At 51.2% G+C, this 14,880-nt stretch overlaps 1 protein-coding gene and 1 non-coding gene across 11 annotated transcripts in view; both read right to left on the bottom strand.

Moving 5' to 3' along the window:
- PABIR2 (PABIR family member 2) overlaps window positions 1–13,811 on the bottom strand; it is a 54,524-nt gene extending 40,713 nt beyond the window's left edge. For 7 of the 10 annotated variants that reach the window (XR_015948749.1, XR_015948753.1, XR_009557013.2 and 4 more), the window contains exons 1-6: window positions 13,557–13,811; window positions 11,863–11,941; window positions 4,760–4,816; window positions 1,966–2,009; window positions 1,822–1,876; window positions 1,555–1,656 (exon numbers count right to left, since the gene is read on the bottom strand). Coding sequence is in view for 4 of the 10 variants with exons in the window: in XM_060270373.2 (XP_060126356.2) it covers window positions 1,555–1,656; window positions 1,822–1,876; window positions 1,966–2,009; window positions 4,760–4,816; window positions 11,863–11,941; window positions 13,557–13,663 (444 nt within the window). In the remaining 6 variants the exon portion in view is untranslated. The remainder of the gene's footprint in view (window positions 1–1,554; window positions 1,657–1,821; window positions 1,877–1,965; window positions 2,010–4,759; window positions 4,817–11,862; window positions 11,942–13,556) is intronic. The other 3 variants (XR_015948751.1, XM_060270372.2, XM_060270371.2) reach the window with 1 other exon arrangement.
- On the bottom strand, window positions 6,431–6,565 carry LOC118078688 (small nucleolar RNA U109). The gene has a single exon (XR_004691763.2). It is a non-coding gene; the product is annotated as a small nucleolar RNA U109 (small nucleolar RNA).
- Window positions 13,812–14,880: the final 1,069 nt, after the last annotated feature.

Genomic DNA, 14,880 nt, shown 5'->3' with positions numbered 1-14,880 from the left:
AAGTCGCTTCTGAGCATGCTCTGCTCAGTTCCAAAATGGCGGCAGCGCTACTTCCGGTCTGCTACTTCCGGTCCGGTCCCTTATTTCTCAGACAGGAACTTGGCAGGTATGCTGTTCTAGCAGGCTCTCAAAATTTCACTGCCCAGGATTTCACGATTCCTCCCCTGCTAGCGAAGGAAGCTGAAATGACGCTATGCGGTACTCGTTCCGGCACCAATTACTTTGACATTAATCCGGCTCCAAACCACTGGAAATCTTAATTCAGCTGCCCTGCAGCTTCTGAGCATTCAGCTATTTGGTTGTACGCTTTGGATCAAAAGTTTTGTGGTGTTACCGAGCATGGAACCTCCCGCCGGAGCGGGCCCTATTTATCTACCTGCATTTTTTACGTGCTTTCGAACTGCTAGGCTGGCAGGAGCTGGGACCGAGCAACGGGAGCTCACCTCGTCGCGGGGATTCGAACCGCCAACCTTCTGATCGGCAAGCCCTAGGCTCTGTGGTTTAACCTACAGCGCCACCTGGGTCCCCTCCAATTAGGTACCGTGTCCGAATAGAAACAGTAATTTTATTACTTTCCACGTCCCTCCTCTGAAGATGATGAAGGAGCTTATCGGTCCAAAAGATTTGAGGCCCCACAAAGGTTATGAACTTATTTCGTTCCAGAGGTCCGTTCTGAACATGAAACTGTTCGTAACCCAAGGTGTGCTTTGCTAACGGGGCCTCTTGCTGCCCCTGCGCCGCCGGCAAACAATTCTACGTTCTCATCCCGGGGGAAAGTTCTCACCTCGAGGTAACTCTTCCAGGTTAGCAGAGTTTGTAACACGAAGCGTTTGTAACTCAAGGCACAACAATATACAGTGGAGCCTCACAATACCAAATCAATTCGTTCCACGAGTCGTTTCGTGTTGCGATTATTTCGTGTTGCGAAGAGCATTGAGATTTAATTCGTGCGTTCCAACGGGGGGGCTTACTAACCCGCCACGGCCGGGGATTTTTCATATTTCAAAGGGAGGGGGAAGCAGGAGGGTCCCCAGCAGCCAGACCCTCGCGCCCAACCAGACAGAAAGCCCGTTCACATGCAGGCAGGCAGGCTGTCTGGTTCATAGCTGCCAAGTCTCCCGTTTTCCTCGGGAAATCCCCGTTTTTCCAGCTGTTCCTAGCTGAAAAAAACATTTTTTTTGTTTTTTCCCGGTTTATTCTGGCGCGGCGGCCATTTTGGAACTGGAGGCTTAAGGTGAGAGCGAGGGGGAATCCGGCTGCTGCTCGGCTAACGTTTCGGTGTGGCGGCGCCAATCGCCAACCACCATGTCCCTGTGGAAGCCGGGCGATGGCAGCGGCGGAAGCGCGAGGCGGGCGGGCTCCCCAGAGGAGGCTTGGTCTGACTTTCTCCTCCTTGGGGCGCCCTGCTTCCTCTTGCGAGCCTGCAAAAAAACCGCAAAACGTTTCCATCTTGCGATTTTTTTTCTGCCGCGAAAAGTTTCGTGCTGTAGAAAAGTCTTCCCACCCGGCCGCCTCCCTTGCCAACTCCCAAACTGAGGAAGCTCTCCGGCGTACCTTTCCGATTCCCCTCGTAGGCGAAGGTGCCGGAGAGACGGGAACGAAGTCTATCCTCTTTGGAGACGAGGATTTTTCCGATTTGTCCAAATCGTTGTCGCTCTGGGAACACAAAAAGGGTCGTGTCGATACCCTCGCGGGACGCGGCAGCCACAAAGGTCGCCGCCACAAAAGGTCCCAATGAAAGAGAGCATGGTCAATCGCTCCATCCCCCACTCTGAGCTCACTGGTTAAGGCAGGAATGAAAATATTAAACATCTAGATTACCAGGCTCAAGCTTTCTTCCCAGGATTGGCTTATCTGCATTGCTGTCTGCACTTCCCTAAAACACAAAAAGGCTCATCAGTGGCGATGAGAGAACACAGTAGCTGCTTCTTTGTTTTTTAAAAAAAGCAGTTCAGTTGCGCCTACCTTTCATGCGCCGCTTCTCTGTTCAACAAATCCACTCCTTCCTCCTGGAGGACAAGAATTCACAGCTTAGTTCTCGACAACTTTCTGCTCCACAAAATATCACTTCCTACAACTCCTATCCATAGCTGCCAAGTCTCCCGTTTTCCCCTGGAAATCCCTGTTTTTCCAGCTGTTCCGGATTTTTTCCCCTGGTTTATTCTGGTGCGGCGGCCATTTTGGAACTGGACAGAGCATGCTCAGAAGCGACTTTTGATGCTGCTCTGCCCAGTTCCAAAATGGCTGCAGTGCGACTTCTGGCACGGCGGCCATTTTGGAACTGGGCGGAGCATGCTCAGAAGCGACTTTTGATGCTGCTCTGCCCAGTTCCAAAATGGCGGCAGCGCTACTTCCGGCCTGCTATTTCCGGCCCGGTCCCTTATTTCTCTGACAGCAACTTGGCAGGTATGCTCCCATCAGCCCTAGCTCACAGGACCAGCGGTCAGGGATGATTGGAATTGTAGTCCCAAAACAGGTGGAAGGCAGAGTTGGCCTAGGCCTGTCATATATCAGCAGAATCTGATATATCTAATACAGTATATCCTTTATCATGGGTAGGCAAACTAAGGCCCGGGGGCTGGATCCGGCCCAATCGCCTTCTCAATCCGGCCCACGGACAGTCCTGGAATCAGCATGCTTTTACTTGAGTAGAATGGGTCCAATTATTTAAAATGCATCTCTGGGTTATTTGTGGGGCCTGCCTGGTGTTTTCACACGAGTAGAATGTGTCTTTTCTTTAAAATGCATCTCTGGGTTATTTGTGGGGGCTGCCTGGTGTTTTCACACGAGTAGAATGTGTCTTTTTATTTAAAACGCATCTCTGGGTTATTTGTGGGGCATATCTTCAAAATATAGTCCGGCCCACCACAAGGTCTGAGGGACAGTGGACTGAAAAGGTTTACTGACTCCTGATCAACAGTGACTTTTCAAAACTAATAGACTTCATGACAAACCATGTTCAAATGCTCTTTAAATAGAAAATGGGGGGAGATAAATCTGTGTATAAGATGCCCGCATAATTTTTGACATTGTTTTTAGGGGGTAAACCTAGTCTTATACACGGGAAAAAAATAAAGTAATTTGCAGATTCTGTACAGTGGTGCCTCGCTAGACGAAATTAATTCGTTCCAGGACTCAATTTGTCCTATGAAAATTTCATCTAGCGAGGCACCGTTTCCCATAGGAATGCATTAAAAGTCAATTAATGCGTTCCTATGGGCTCCGGGGGGAACTGGTGGTGGTGGCGGCGCTTGTTCTCTTGGCTCGGGGAAGGCAGGCAGGCGCTTCCCTGAGCCAAGAGAGCAAGCACCGCTGCTGCCAACGACAGAGCCGGATCGGACGAAGCTTCAGAAGCTTCGTCGGATCCAGCTCTGTTGGGCGGGGTGGGGAAAAGGCGAAGAAACGATCCTGCGCCTTTCCCCCACCTCTGCCAAGCCCCATACCGCCGCCGCGTCTTGCCTGCCTCCCCCGGCACTGAACGCAACTTCGGAGACCTGTTTAACCAGGACGTTTCCAGGCACAATTCATCCCTAGCTAGCAGGACCAGTGGTCAGGGGCGATGGGAGTTGTAGTCCCAAAACATCGGGGGGGGGGTCGAGTTTGCCTATGCCTGGGTTAAATGCACCCTGTGGGACCTCAAATTTGCAAACAAGAACTTGCCCTTACGTTGCACTTAATTTTTACATCTATAAGATGCCCCCATGTGTAAGATGGCCCCCTATTTTTGGCGACTCCGATTTGAGAAAATGGGGGGGGGAGATATACAGTGGTGCCTTGCAAGACGGAAGTAATTTGTTCCGCGAGTTGCTTCGTCTCGCGGTAATTCCGCCTTGTGAAGCGCGGTTTGCAGCAGCAACAAAAATAAATAATAAAAAGCCGGAAAACTTCGTCTCGCGATGTGCGGCCATAGAAAACTTCGGTCTTGCAGGTCGCCAAAAACATTGCGAAAACGCTTTTGTCTTGCGAGTTTTTCTTGCGCGAGGCATTCGTCTTGCGAGATGCCGTTGTATCCGTGTATATCAGGCACCCCCAAACTTCGGCCCTCCAGATGTTTTGGACTACAATTCCCATCTTCCCTGACCACTAGTCCTGTTAGCTAGGGATCATGGGAGTTGTAGGCCAAAACTTCTGGAGGGCCGCAGTTTGGGGATGCCTGGTGTATATGATGCCCCTAAATTTTTGACATTATTTTTTAGGGGAGGGGGAACCTATTCTTATCATAGCTGCCAAGTCTCCCGTTTCCCCCGGGAAACCCTCGTTTTTACTTACGTTTTCCCGGTGGTCCCCGGTATCACTTCGTCTCCAGTTTTTCTCCGTTCTTTTCTCCTGCCGGCAGCCATTTTTTTCTTTCCGATTTCTATGGGCACCAAAAATGGCCACCGCCGGCTTCAAAAGTCGCATCTACGCATGACCGGAAGTATGTAGGTGTGATTTCCGGTGTCGGCGGCAGCCATTTTGGTGCCCATAGATGGGCGGCCCGACACCGGAAGTTGTGTCGATGCACTTCTGGTCATGCGTAGAAGCTACTTTTGAAGCCGGCGGTGGCCATTTTTGTTGCCCATAGAAGGGCAAAGCGACACCAGAAGTTACGTTGACGCAACATCCGGTGTCACACGGCTGCCGGTCCCGGATTCTGCAGTCCGGGACCTGGAAGGTAAGATTCTTATACACGGGAAAATATGGTAACTACGGTAACTACCGTATTTTTCCGTCCATAAGATGCCCCCACATGTAAGATGCACCCCAAATTGTTGCTTACCCTTCTGATCTGATGGAGTCGGCTGCTGGGGATACGAACTGTAGAGGAAGTGATCAACTGCAGGAGAGAAGTAGGAAGACACAGAACTTTCAGAAGTGACCTTTCTTTGGTTGGGCTGAAAGCCGACACTCAAGAATCATAGAATCATAGAGTTGGAAGAGACCACAAGGGCCATCCAGTCCCACCCCCTGCCAAGCAGGAAACAGGGCCATCCAGTCCCACCCCCTGCCAAGCAGGCTTGACATATGCCTGTCAAGCCTCTGCTTAAAGACCTCCAAAGAAGGAGACTCCACCACACTCCTTGGCAGCAAATTCCACTGCCGAACAGCTCTTACTGTCAGGAAGTTCTTCCTAATGTTGAGGTGGAAGCTTATTTCTTGTAGTTTGAATCCACTGCTCCGTGTCCGCTTCTCTGGAGCAGCAGAAAACAACCTTTCAACCTCCTCTATATGACATCCTTTTATATATTTGAACATGGCTATCATATCACCCCTGAACCTTCTCCAGGCTAAACATACCCAGCTCCTTAAGCCGTTCCTCATAAGGCATCGTTTCCAGGCCTTTGACCATTTTGGTTGCCCTCTTCTGGACACGTTCCAGCTCATCAGTATCCTTCTTGAACTGTGGTGCCCAGAACTGGACACAATACTCCAGGTGAGGTCTGACCAGAGCAGAATACAGTGGTACTATTACTTCCCTAGATCTAGATGCTATACTCCTATTGATGCAGCCCAGAATTGCATTGGCTTTTTTAGCTGCTGCATCACACTGCTGACTCATGTCAAGTTTGTGGTCTACCAAGACTCCTAGATCCTTTTCGCAAGTACTGCTCTCAAGCCAGGTGTCTCCCAGAACCTGGCACGCCACTTTGTAAAGGTGGAAAGATGAGCCGCCACCATATTTTTTTTTGCTCCATAAAACGCACCTGACCATAAGACGTGCTTAGTTTTCAGAGGAGGAAAGGGGGAAAGCCCTGTTTTTTGGGGATCAGCTCAAAGTTGTCGAGTTTACTTTGAAAAGGGGAAAAATCCTGCTCAACTCACAGTTCTGCAGCTTCTGGTAATCTAATCAGCCAGATAATCCAATCAGGCAGTCACATGTTGCTGGGGAAGCAACCAGCCTCCCTCTGCAGAACATTCAACAACGGAGGCATGGGCAAGGGGCCGGGGCCGGAAGGGAGCTAGCACTCCTTATCTCCCTCACCAATCTCTTGCAATCAGCTACTGAGCGGCTTCCTCTTTCCCTCTTGTTAGCCTTTAGCTCTTTCTTTTTTCAAAAAAAAAAAGAAGGACGATCTGCTTTTCACCCCTGGGCAATTCGGCTCCAGGGACCACACATTCGTTCCATAAGACACACAGACATTTCCCCTTACTTTTTAGGAGGTCACCCCTTACTTTTCTGTAAAAATAATAATGATTAAAATCAAGTCCACTAGTGATTTACATCAATTTGATTTAAATCAAATCCACCATGTTAAAGTGTACCTTCAGGGTTCTGTTTTTATGAAGAGGATGCCAGCAAGGTTGCAAAAAAGTGATTCAAAGCAAGCCTTACGGACTAGTGGTTTAAATCGTGATTTAAATCAAATCCACCCTCAAGAACACTAATATTTCCACAGCTGTAACCTCCCCAGGACTATGGATTGTGATAGATATGCATTCTTACCCATATTAATGTAGGAGAAATATACTACCACTCAGCCTCTACTCCAAGGCAGGTGGCCCTGAAAACTCCTTATTTTTATAGCATGGAAAGAGTATTCATTCTTCTTAAAAGGAAAGAGGAATGACAGTTTCTCTCATGCAGACGCAGTCAAACTCCATCATATAAATCTGTTGCAAAGGAAGGTAATATTAAAAATTAAAATGTGGGCTAGACAATGCTACCATTCAATGGATTTGTAACTGGCTGACTGACCGAACCCAAAGGGTGCTCATCAATGGCTCCTATTCATCCTGGAGAGTAGTGACTAGTGGGGTGCCACAGGGTTCTGTCTTGGGCCCAGTCTTATTCAACATCTTGATCAATGACTTGGATGAAGGGCTTGAGGGCATCCTGAGCAAGTTTGCAGATGCCACCAAATTGGGAGGGGTGGCTAATACCCTAGAGGACAGGATCACACTTCCAAATGACCTTAACAGATTAGACAACTGGGCCAAAGCAAACAAGATGAATTTTAACAAGGAGAAATGTAAGGAACTACACTTGGGCAAAAAAAATGAAAGGCACAAATACAGGATGGCTGACACCTGGCTTGAGAGCAGTACATGTGAAAAGGATCTAGGAGTCTTGGTAGACCACAAACTTGATATGAGTCAACGGTGTGATGCAGCAGCTCAAAAAGCCAATGCAATTCTAGGCTGCATCAAGAGGAGGATACTGAAAAGCTGGATTCTATACTCTGAATATTTTAACGACAGAACCTGAAAACATCTTCGTTGGCGGCTAAAAAGAGTTGAAGCGTTATTTATATGTGAAATTTCAGGTGCAAAACTTGTTTTCCTCATCTTTGCTGTTCACCTGGTGGAGATGATTAAAACCTTAGCCTACCGTGCAGAGATTAATGCTAAAGCTAATTCAATCTCGGGCCAAGATTAGCTGAGTTTATCCCTGCCATTGAAAATGCTATCAGCTTGCCTCTTTGCAAGACAGAAATTTGCAAGTTTCTCATCTTGCAAAAAAGTTGTGGAAAGAGGAAATATAGTTGACTGCATGCTCTACGACTTCAACCCTAAGAGAAGCTCAACAGGTTTGGGGCAAAACCGTAAAAAAAACTCAGTCAGTAGTACTTTACATTTCTCCATGTTAAAACTCATCTTGTTCGCTTTGGCCCAGTTGTCTAATCTGTTATGGTCATTTTGAAGTGTGATCCTGTCCTCTGGGGTATTAGCCACCCCTCCCAATTTGGTGTCATCTGCAAACTTGATCAGGATGCCCTCAAGCCCATCATCCAAGTCATTGATTAAGATGTTGGATAAGACTGGGCCCAAGACAGAATCCTATGGCACCCCACTAGTCACTTCTCTCCAGGATGAGGAAGGAGCCATTGATGAGCACCCTTTGGGTTTGGTCAGTAAGCCAGTTACAAATCCACTGAATGGTAGCATTGTCTAGCCCGCATTTTACCAGCTTCTTTACAAGAATATCATGGGGCACCCTGTCAAAGGCTTTGCTGAAATCAAGATAGGCTATATCCACATCCACAAGATGGTGGACGGGGCTCCATTCGTAAGTAGAGGTACCACTGTCTGGATTGGATAGTACAGCATGCATCTCAACTGTGCCATGGAAATCTGGTTTATTCCAACAAAGAGTTAACAGTAGCAATCAAGGTATAGAAACCGCAGGTTTAGAGTGTATAGGTTAATTTTTGAGGAAAGTTTAATATCAACTGTGTATGAGTTAAAGTTAGGATATAGAAACTGCTAAAGCTCAACATCAAAAAAACCAAGATCATGGCCACTGGTCCCATCACCTCCTGGCAAATAGAAGGGGAAGAAATGGAGGCAGTGAGAGATTTGACTTTCTTGGGCTCCTTGATCACTGCAGATGGTGACAGCAGTCACGAAATTAAAAGACGCCTGCTTCTTGGGAGAAAAGCAATGACAAACCTAGACAGCATCTTAAAAAGCAGAGACATCACCTTGCCGACAAAGGTCCGTATAGTTAAAGCTATGGTTTTCCCAGTAGTGATGTATGGAAGTGAGAGCTGGACCATCAAGAAGGCTGATCGCCGAAGAATTGATGCTTTTGAATTCTGGTGCTGGAGGAGACTCTTGAGAGTCCCATGGACTGCAAGAAGATCAAACCTCTCCATTCTGAAGGAAATCAGCCCTGAGCGCTCACTTGAAGGACAGATCCTGAAGCTGAGGCTCCATTACTTTGGCCACCTCATGAGAAGAGAAGACTCCCTGGAAAAGACCCTGATGTTGGGAAAGATGGAGGGCACAAGGAAAGGGGACTCCCTGGAAAAGAGCCTGATGTTGAGGAAGATGGAAGGCAGAAGGAGAAGGGGACCCCCTGGAAAAGACCCTGATGTTGGGAAAGATGGAGGGCACAAGGAGAAGGGGACGACAGAGGACGAGATGGTTGGACAGTGTTCTCGAAGCTACGAACATGAGCCTGACCAAACTGCGGGAGGCAGTGGAAGACAGGAGTGCCTGGCGTGCTCTGGTCCATGGGGTCCCGAAGAGTTGGACACGACTAAACGACTAAACGACAAAAAGAAACTGCTAAAGATGATTGTTAATGAAGAGCAGGTAGGGGGAACTCGAGGAAGTCGCCCCAAAATGTGGAGAAAAGATTAAGAATTGAGAAAGATCTATTATTTTGGTTTTTTGTGTTTATTGTTATGTATCCTATATAATAATTTGCAAGTTGTCCCTGCGTCCAAGCTGTCCCGTGTGTCCCTGGGTCACTGCGCATGTGCCCCAGCAACACAGGGATTGGACAGCAGAGACTGCACGCGCGCACTCTCTCCCCCCCCCCTGCCTCCTCCAACCGCCGCTCCTGGCCAGAACGTCAGGGAAGCGAGGGTGGAGGCCGGCGGAGACCTCCTCCTCACAACCCTCCCTGGCCCGTGAGAGGAGCGGCAGGAGGCCACGAAGCAGCGGCGACGAAGTAGGGGTTTGTGTCCCGCGTCCTTCCTGTCGGCGGCTGCGGGAGAGGAAGGAAGGAGGAGAAAGCAGCGCTTTCTCCTCCTTCGTTCCTGTCCTGCCGGCGACAACAAGGACAGGTCCCAGGGTTCGGAGAAGCGCTGCGCAAGCGCTTCTCCGAACCCCAGGATGTCTCCTTGCTGTCGGCGGCTGCGGGAGAGGAACGGAGGAGAAGAAAGCAGCGCTTTCTCCTTCTTCATTCCTGTCCTCCTGCCGCCGACAGTAAGGACAGGTCCCAGGGTTCGGAGAAGCGCTGCCCAAGCGCTTCTCCGAACCCCAGGATGTCTCCTTGCTGTCGGCGGCTGGGAGAGAGGAACGGAGGAGGAGAAAGCAGTGCTTTCTCCTCCTCCGTTCCTGTCCCCCTGCCGCCGACAGTAAGGACAGGTCCCAGGGTTCGGAGAAGCGCTGCGCAAGCGCTTCTCCAAACCCCAGGATGTCTCCTTGCTGTCGGCGGCTGGGAGAGAGGAACGGAGGAGGAGAAAGCAGCGCTTTCTCCTCCGTTCCTGTCCCCCTGCCGCCGACAGTAAGGACAGGTCCCAGGGTTCGGAGAAGCGCTGCGCAAGCGCTTCTCCAAACCCCAGGATGTCTCCTTGCTGTCGGCGGCTGGGAGAGAGGAACGGAGGAGGAGAAAGCAGCGCTTTCTCCTCCTCCGTTCCTGTCCCCCTGCCGCCGACAGCAAGGACAGGTCCCAGGGTTCGGAGAAGCGCTGCGCAAGCGCTTCTCCAAACCCCAGGATGTTCTAGCGCCCGTTATTGAACGGGCTGAAATACACTAGTATGTTATATTGCGGTTGTTGTTTTATTGTGTTTTAAGTATAAAAAGAATAAAAATGATTTGAAAACAAAACAAAACAGTAGCATTAAAGCAGGCATAGATAGGCAAACTCGGCGCTCCAGATGTTTTGGTACTACAACTCCCATCATCCCTAACAGGACCATTGGTCAGGGATGATGGGTGTTGTAGTCCCAAAACCCCTGGAGAGCGAAGTTTGCCTGTGCCTGCATTAAAGGGTTAAAAAAAACAACCCAACTTTTTTTGTCTCCGTTGTACTGTTCTAGCAACCACTAGAAGAGGCATAGGCAAACTCGGCCCTCCAGCTTTTTTGGGACTACAATTCCCATCATCCCTGACCCCTGGTCCTGTGAGCTAATGATGATGGGCGTTGTAATAATAATAATAATAATAATAATAATAATAATAATAATAATAATACCCCGCCCATCTGGCAGGCTTCCCCCAGCCACTCTGGGCGGCTTCCAACAGAATATTAAAATACAGAAATCCATCAAACATTAAAAGCTTCCCTAAACAGGGCTGCCTTGAGATGCCTTCTAAAGGTCTGGTAATTGTTATTCTCTTTGACCTCTGGCTGGTTCCCTGTAACTTGGCTTCTCGTAGCGAGGGAACAGCCAGAAGGCCCTCAGCGCTGGACCTCAGTGTCCGGGCAGAACGATGGGGGAGGAGACGCTCCTTCAGGTATACTGGACCAAGGCCGTTTAGGGCTTTAAAGTTCAGCACCAACACTTTGAACTGTGCGCGGAAACGTACTGGGAGCCAATGTAGGTCTTTCAGGACCGGTGTTATGTGGTCTCGGCGGCCGCTCCCAGTCACCAGTCTAGCTGCCGCAATCTGGGTTAGTTGTAGTTTCCGGGTCACCTTCAAAGGTAGCCCCACGTAGAGCGCATTGCAGTAATCCAAGCGGGAGATAACTAGAGCATGCACCACTCTGGCTAGACAGTCCGCAGGCAGGTAGGGTCTCAGCCTGCGTACCAGATGGAGCTGATAGACAGCTGCCCTGGGCACAGAATTGACCTGCGCCTCCATGGACAGCTGTGAGTCCAAAATGACTCCCAGGCTGCGCACCTGGTCCTTCAGGGGCACAGTTACCCCATTCAGGACCAGGGAGTCCTCCACACCTGCCCGCCTCCTGTCCCCCACAAACAGTACTTCTGTCTTGTCGGGATTCAACCTCAATCTGTTAGCCGCCATCCATCCTCCAACCGCCTCCAGGCACTCACACAGGACCTTCACCGCCTTCACTGGTTCTGATTTGAAAGAGAGGTAGAGCTGGGTGTCATCCGCATACTGATGAACACCCAGCCCAAACCCCCTGATGATCTCTCCCAGCGGCCGCACATAGATGTTAAAGAGCATGGGGAAGAGGACAGAGCCCTGAGGCACCCCACAAGTGAGAGCCCAGGGGTCTGAACACTCATCCCCCACCGCCACTTTCTGAACACGGCCCAGCAATGTAGTCCCGAAACAGCTGGAGGGCCGAGTTTGGGGGTGCCTGCAGTAGAGTCAAGGGCTGACAAGCACAGCAACCAATTCAGCTTTGATCGAAACGCAACAGGGCCTCCGCTGCCTGTCCATCAGTGTCCCACACAGCCTCCATCTCCACAAACTCCTGGGGTTCGAAAGCTGTTTGGAGATCTCCCCAGCACTTACCATGCTGTGCCGGTTCACGACTGTGGTGCTGTTCCGGCGGGTGCGCAAGACGTGCGGCTGGAAGACCTGGGCATTGTCGCTGAAAGAAGCGAAAGGGTCTATTACATTATGCAGGTGTCAATATGAAGAGGATGCCCAGCAAAGTTAAACCTTTCTGTAAAAAAAAATAATGGATTTAAATCAAGCCCCACTAACAAGTGATTTAAATCGATTTGATTTAAATCAAATCCACCCTGCTTTTCCTCCAGGGGACCCCCCCCAAGCTCACCTGGTGAAAAAAAGCGCTTTTAAGCCTTCCATCGCACACACATATATATACAGGCAGGTGCCTATAAACAATATTCACATTTCTGCTCTGGGACTGTAAGCGTGGTCGTTGGGCACCCTATACGTCTCACAATACCCCCGCCAACCACCGAGAAGGCCTTCTGCCTGGTTCCCTGCAACTTGACTTCTCGCAACGAGGGAACTGCCAGAAGGCCCTCGGCGCTGGACCTCAGTGTCCAGGCAGAATGATGAGGTGGAGACGCTCCTTCAGGTATACTGGCCCGAGGCCCTTTAGGGCTTTCAAGGTCAGCACCAACACTTTGAACTGTGCTCGGAAACGTATTGGGAGCCAACGTAGGTCTTTCAAGACCGGTGTTATGTGGTCTCGGCGGCCGCTCCCAGTCACTAGTCTAGCTGCCGCATTCTGGATTAGGTGTAGTTTCCGGGTCACCTTCAAAATTAGCCCCACGTAGAGCGCATTGCAGTAGTCCAAGCGAGAGATAACTAGAGCATGCACCACTTTGGCCAGACAGTCCGCAGGCAGGTAGAGTCTCATCCAGCGTACCAGATGGAGCTGCCCTGGACAGAGAATTGACCTGTGCCTCCATGGACAGCTGTGAGTCCAGAATGAATCCCAGGCTGCGCACCTGGTCCTACAAAAATAGATTATAGTTGTTGTTTTACGAGTCATCATTAATAGCTCGAAATAGGGAATTGACCTGCGCCTCCATGGACAGCTTATGAGTCCAGAATGACTCCCAGGCTGCGCACCTGGTCCCACAAAAATAGATTATAGTTGTTTTTCCGAGTCATCATTAATAGCTCGAAATACGGAATTGACCTGCGCCAATTCCTGGCCCTTGGGGTCTCTTCCAACTCTAGGATTCTATGATTCTATGATACTATGAAATGTCCTCATTCACCCAAGTTCCCCCGACTAAAAGCAGTCAAAATCTGTGTCAACTCCCTGGTGGACAGCGCTGATCCCAGCCTTCGGAGAGCTTTCACTAGGGCCCGGTTTCAAACCTTGCCAACACCACACCTGAAGGGTAGATTTTAAACATTAGGAAGAACTTCCTGACAGTAAGAGCTGTTCGGCAGTGGGATTTGCTGCCAAGGACAGCTGTGAGTCCAGAATGACTCCCAGGCTGCACACCTGGTACTTCCGGGGCACAGTGACCCCATTCAGGACCAGGGAGTCCCCCACACCTGCCCCCCACAAACCGTACTTCTGCCTTCTCAGGATTCAACCTCATTCTTCTGGCGAGAGGAGGAGCTCCTGCCCTGCCCTTGCCCTCCTCCCCCAGCCATGGCCCAAGTCGGCCCTCCAGCTGTTTGGGGACTACATTTCCCATCATCCTCCACCCCTGGTCCCATGCGCTAGGGATGATGGGAGTTGTAGTCCGCCAGCGGGCCCCCGTGCTCACCTGAGCCCGTGGATGAGCGGGGCGCTGTTGGAGCGCCTCAGGCCGCCCCCCTCGCTCCCGGTCAGCGGCAGCTCCAGGTCCAGCTCCATCTTCTCAGCTTGGGCCATGGAGGCGGCGGCGGGCCTGCTCCCCGAGAGCGGCCTCGGCTGCTGCTGCTTAGCTCCGGCCTCCCAGCTACGGCGGGAGGAGCATGGCAGGCCCCGCGGAGAACTGGCCCGGCGGAGGCAGCTCCTCCTTCCCTCCCGTCGTCGCCTCAGGAGCGGCGTCGGAGCGCCTCCTCAGGTGGAGGCCGGCAAGCCGGGAGGCGTTGCGCATGCGCCGGGCAAGAGGAAGGGGAAGGGCGGGGCGGCCCTTCACGCAGGCTCCCCGCTGCTCCTGCGCACGCGTACGGCATACTCGCCGGAGTACGGCGTCGGAGCTCCGCCTCCTCGTCGGAGCTGACGGCTGGAAGAAAGAAAAAGGCGGACCGCTACTTCACGCATGCGGGTCCTTCCTCCTGTGCATGCGTACGCTTGACCGGAGCGCCTCCCGAAGAGGATTGCGCATGCTCAACGGAGTAGAGGGCGTGGAAAAAGGAGAAAAAGCCCGGACAGGGGGAAGGCGAGCAAGGCGGCGCTCTCCTGCCGCTCCGCCCACTGTTGGCGGGGCAAGCGATGCACAGCAGAGTGATTGGCTACTCTACTTTGACATCTCCCTTGACAACGGGCCAATCCAGAAAGTGGCTTCTGCGGTTGGGAGGGAGGGGCCGGTGTGATTCCTTTTCAGGGCTGCAAGTTCAAGTCCCCGCTCGCTATTATGCCCGTTACTTTTATTTTTTGGGTATTATTATTATTACTAGTGTATTTCAGCCCGTTCAATAACGGGCGCTAGAACATCCTGGGGTTTGGAGAAGCGCTTGCGCAGCGCTTCTCCGAACCCTGGGACCTGTCCTTGCTGTCGGCGGCAGGGGGACAGGAACGGAGGAGGAGAAAGCGCTGCTTTCTCCTCCTCCGTTCCTCTCTCCCAGCCGCCGACAGCAAGGAGACATCCTGGGGTTTGGAGAAGCGCTTGCGCAGCGCTTCTCCGAACCCTGGGACCTGTCCTTACTGTCGGCGGCAGGGGGACAGGAACGGAGGAGAAAGCGCTGCTTTCTCCTCCTCCGTTCCTCTCTCCCAGCCGCCGACAGCAAGGAGACATCCTGGGGTTTGGAGAAGCGCTTGCGCAGCGCTTCTCCGAACCCTGGGACCTGTCCTTACTGTCGGCGGCAGGGGGACAGGAACGGAGGAGGAGAAAGCACTGCTTTCTCCTCCTCCGTTCCTCTCTCCCAGCCGCCGACAGCAAGGAG

The sequence above is a fragment of the Zootoca vivipara genome, chromosome Z2, assembly GCF_965207765.1.
Source record: "Zootoca vivipara chromosome Z2, rZooViv2.hap1.1, whole genome shotgun sequence".
Classification (NCBI taxonomy): Eukaryota; Metazoa; Chordata; class Lepidosauria; order Squamata; family Lacertidae; genus Zootoca; species Zootoca vivipara.
Note: the sequence above shows the minus strand (reverse complement) of the source record. Positions and strands in the feature narration are given on the sequence as shown.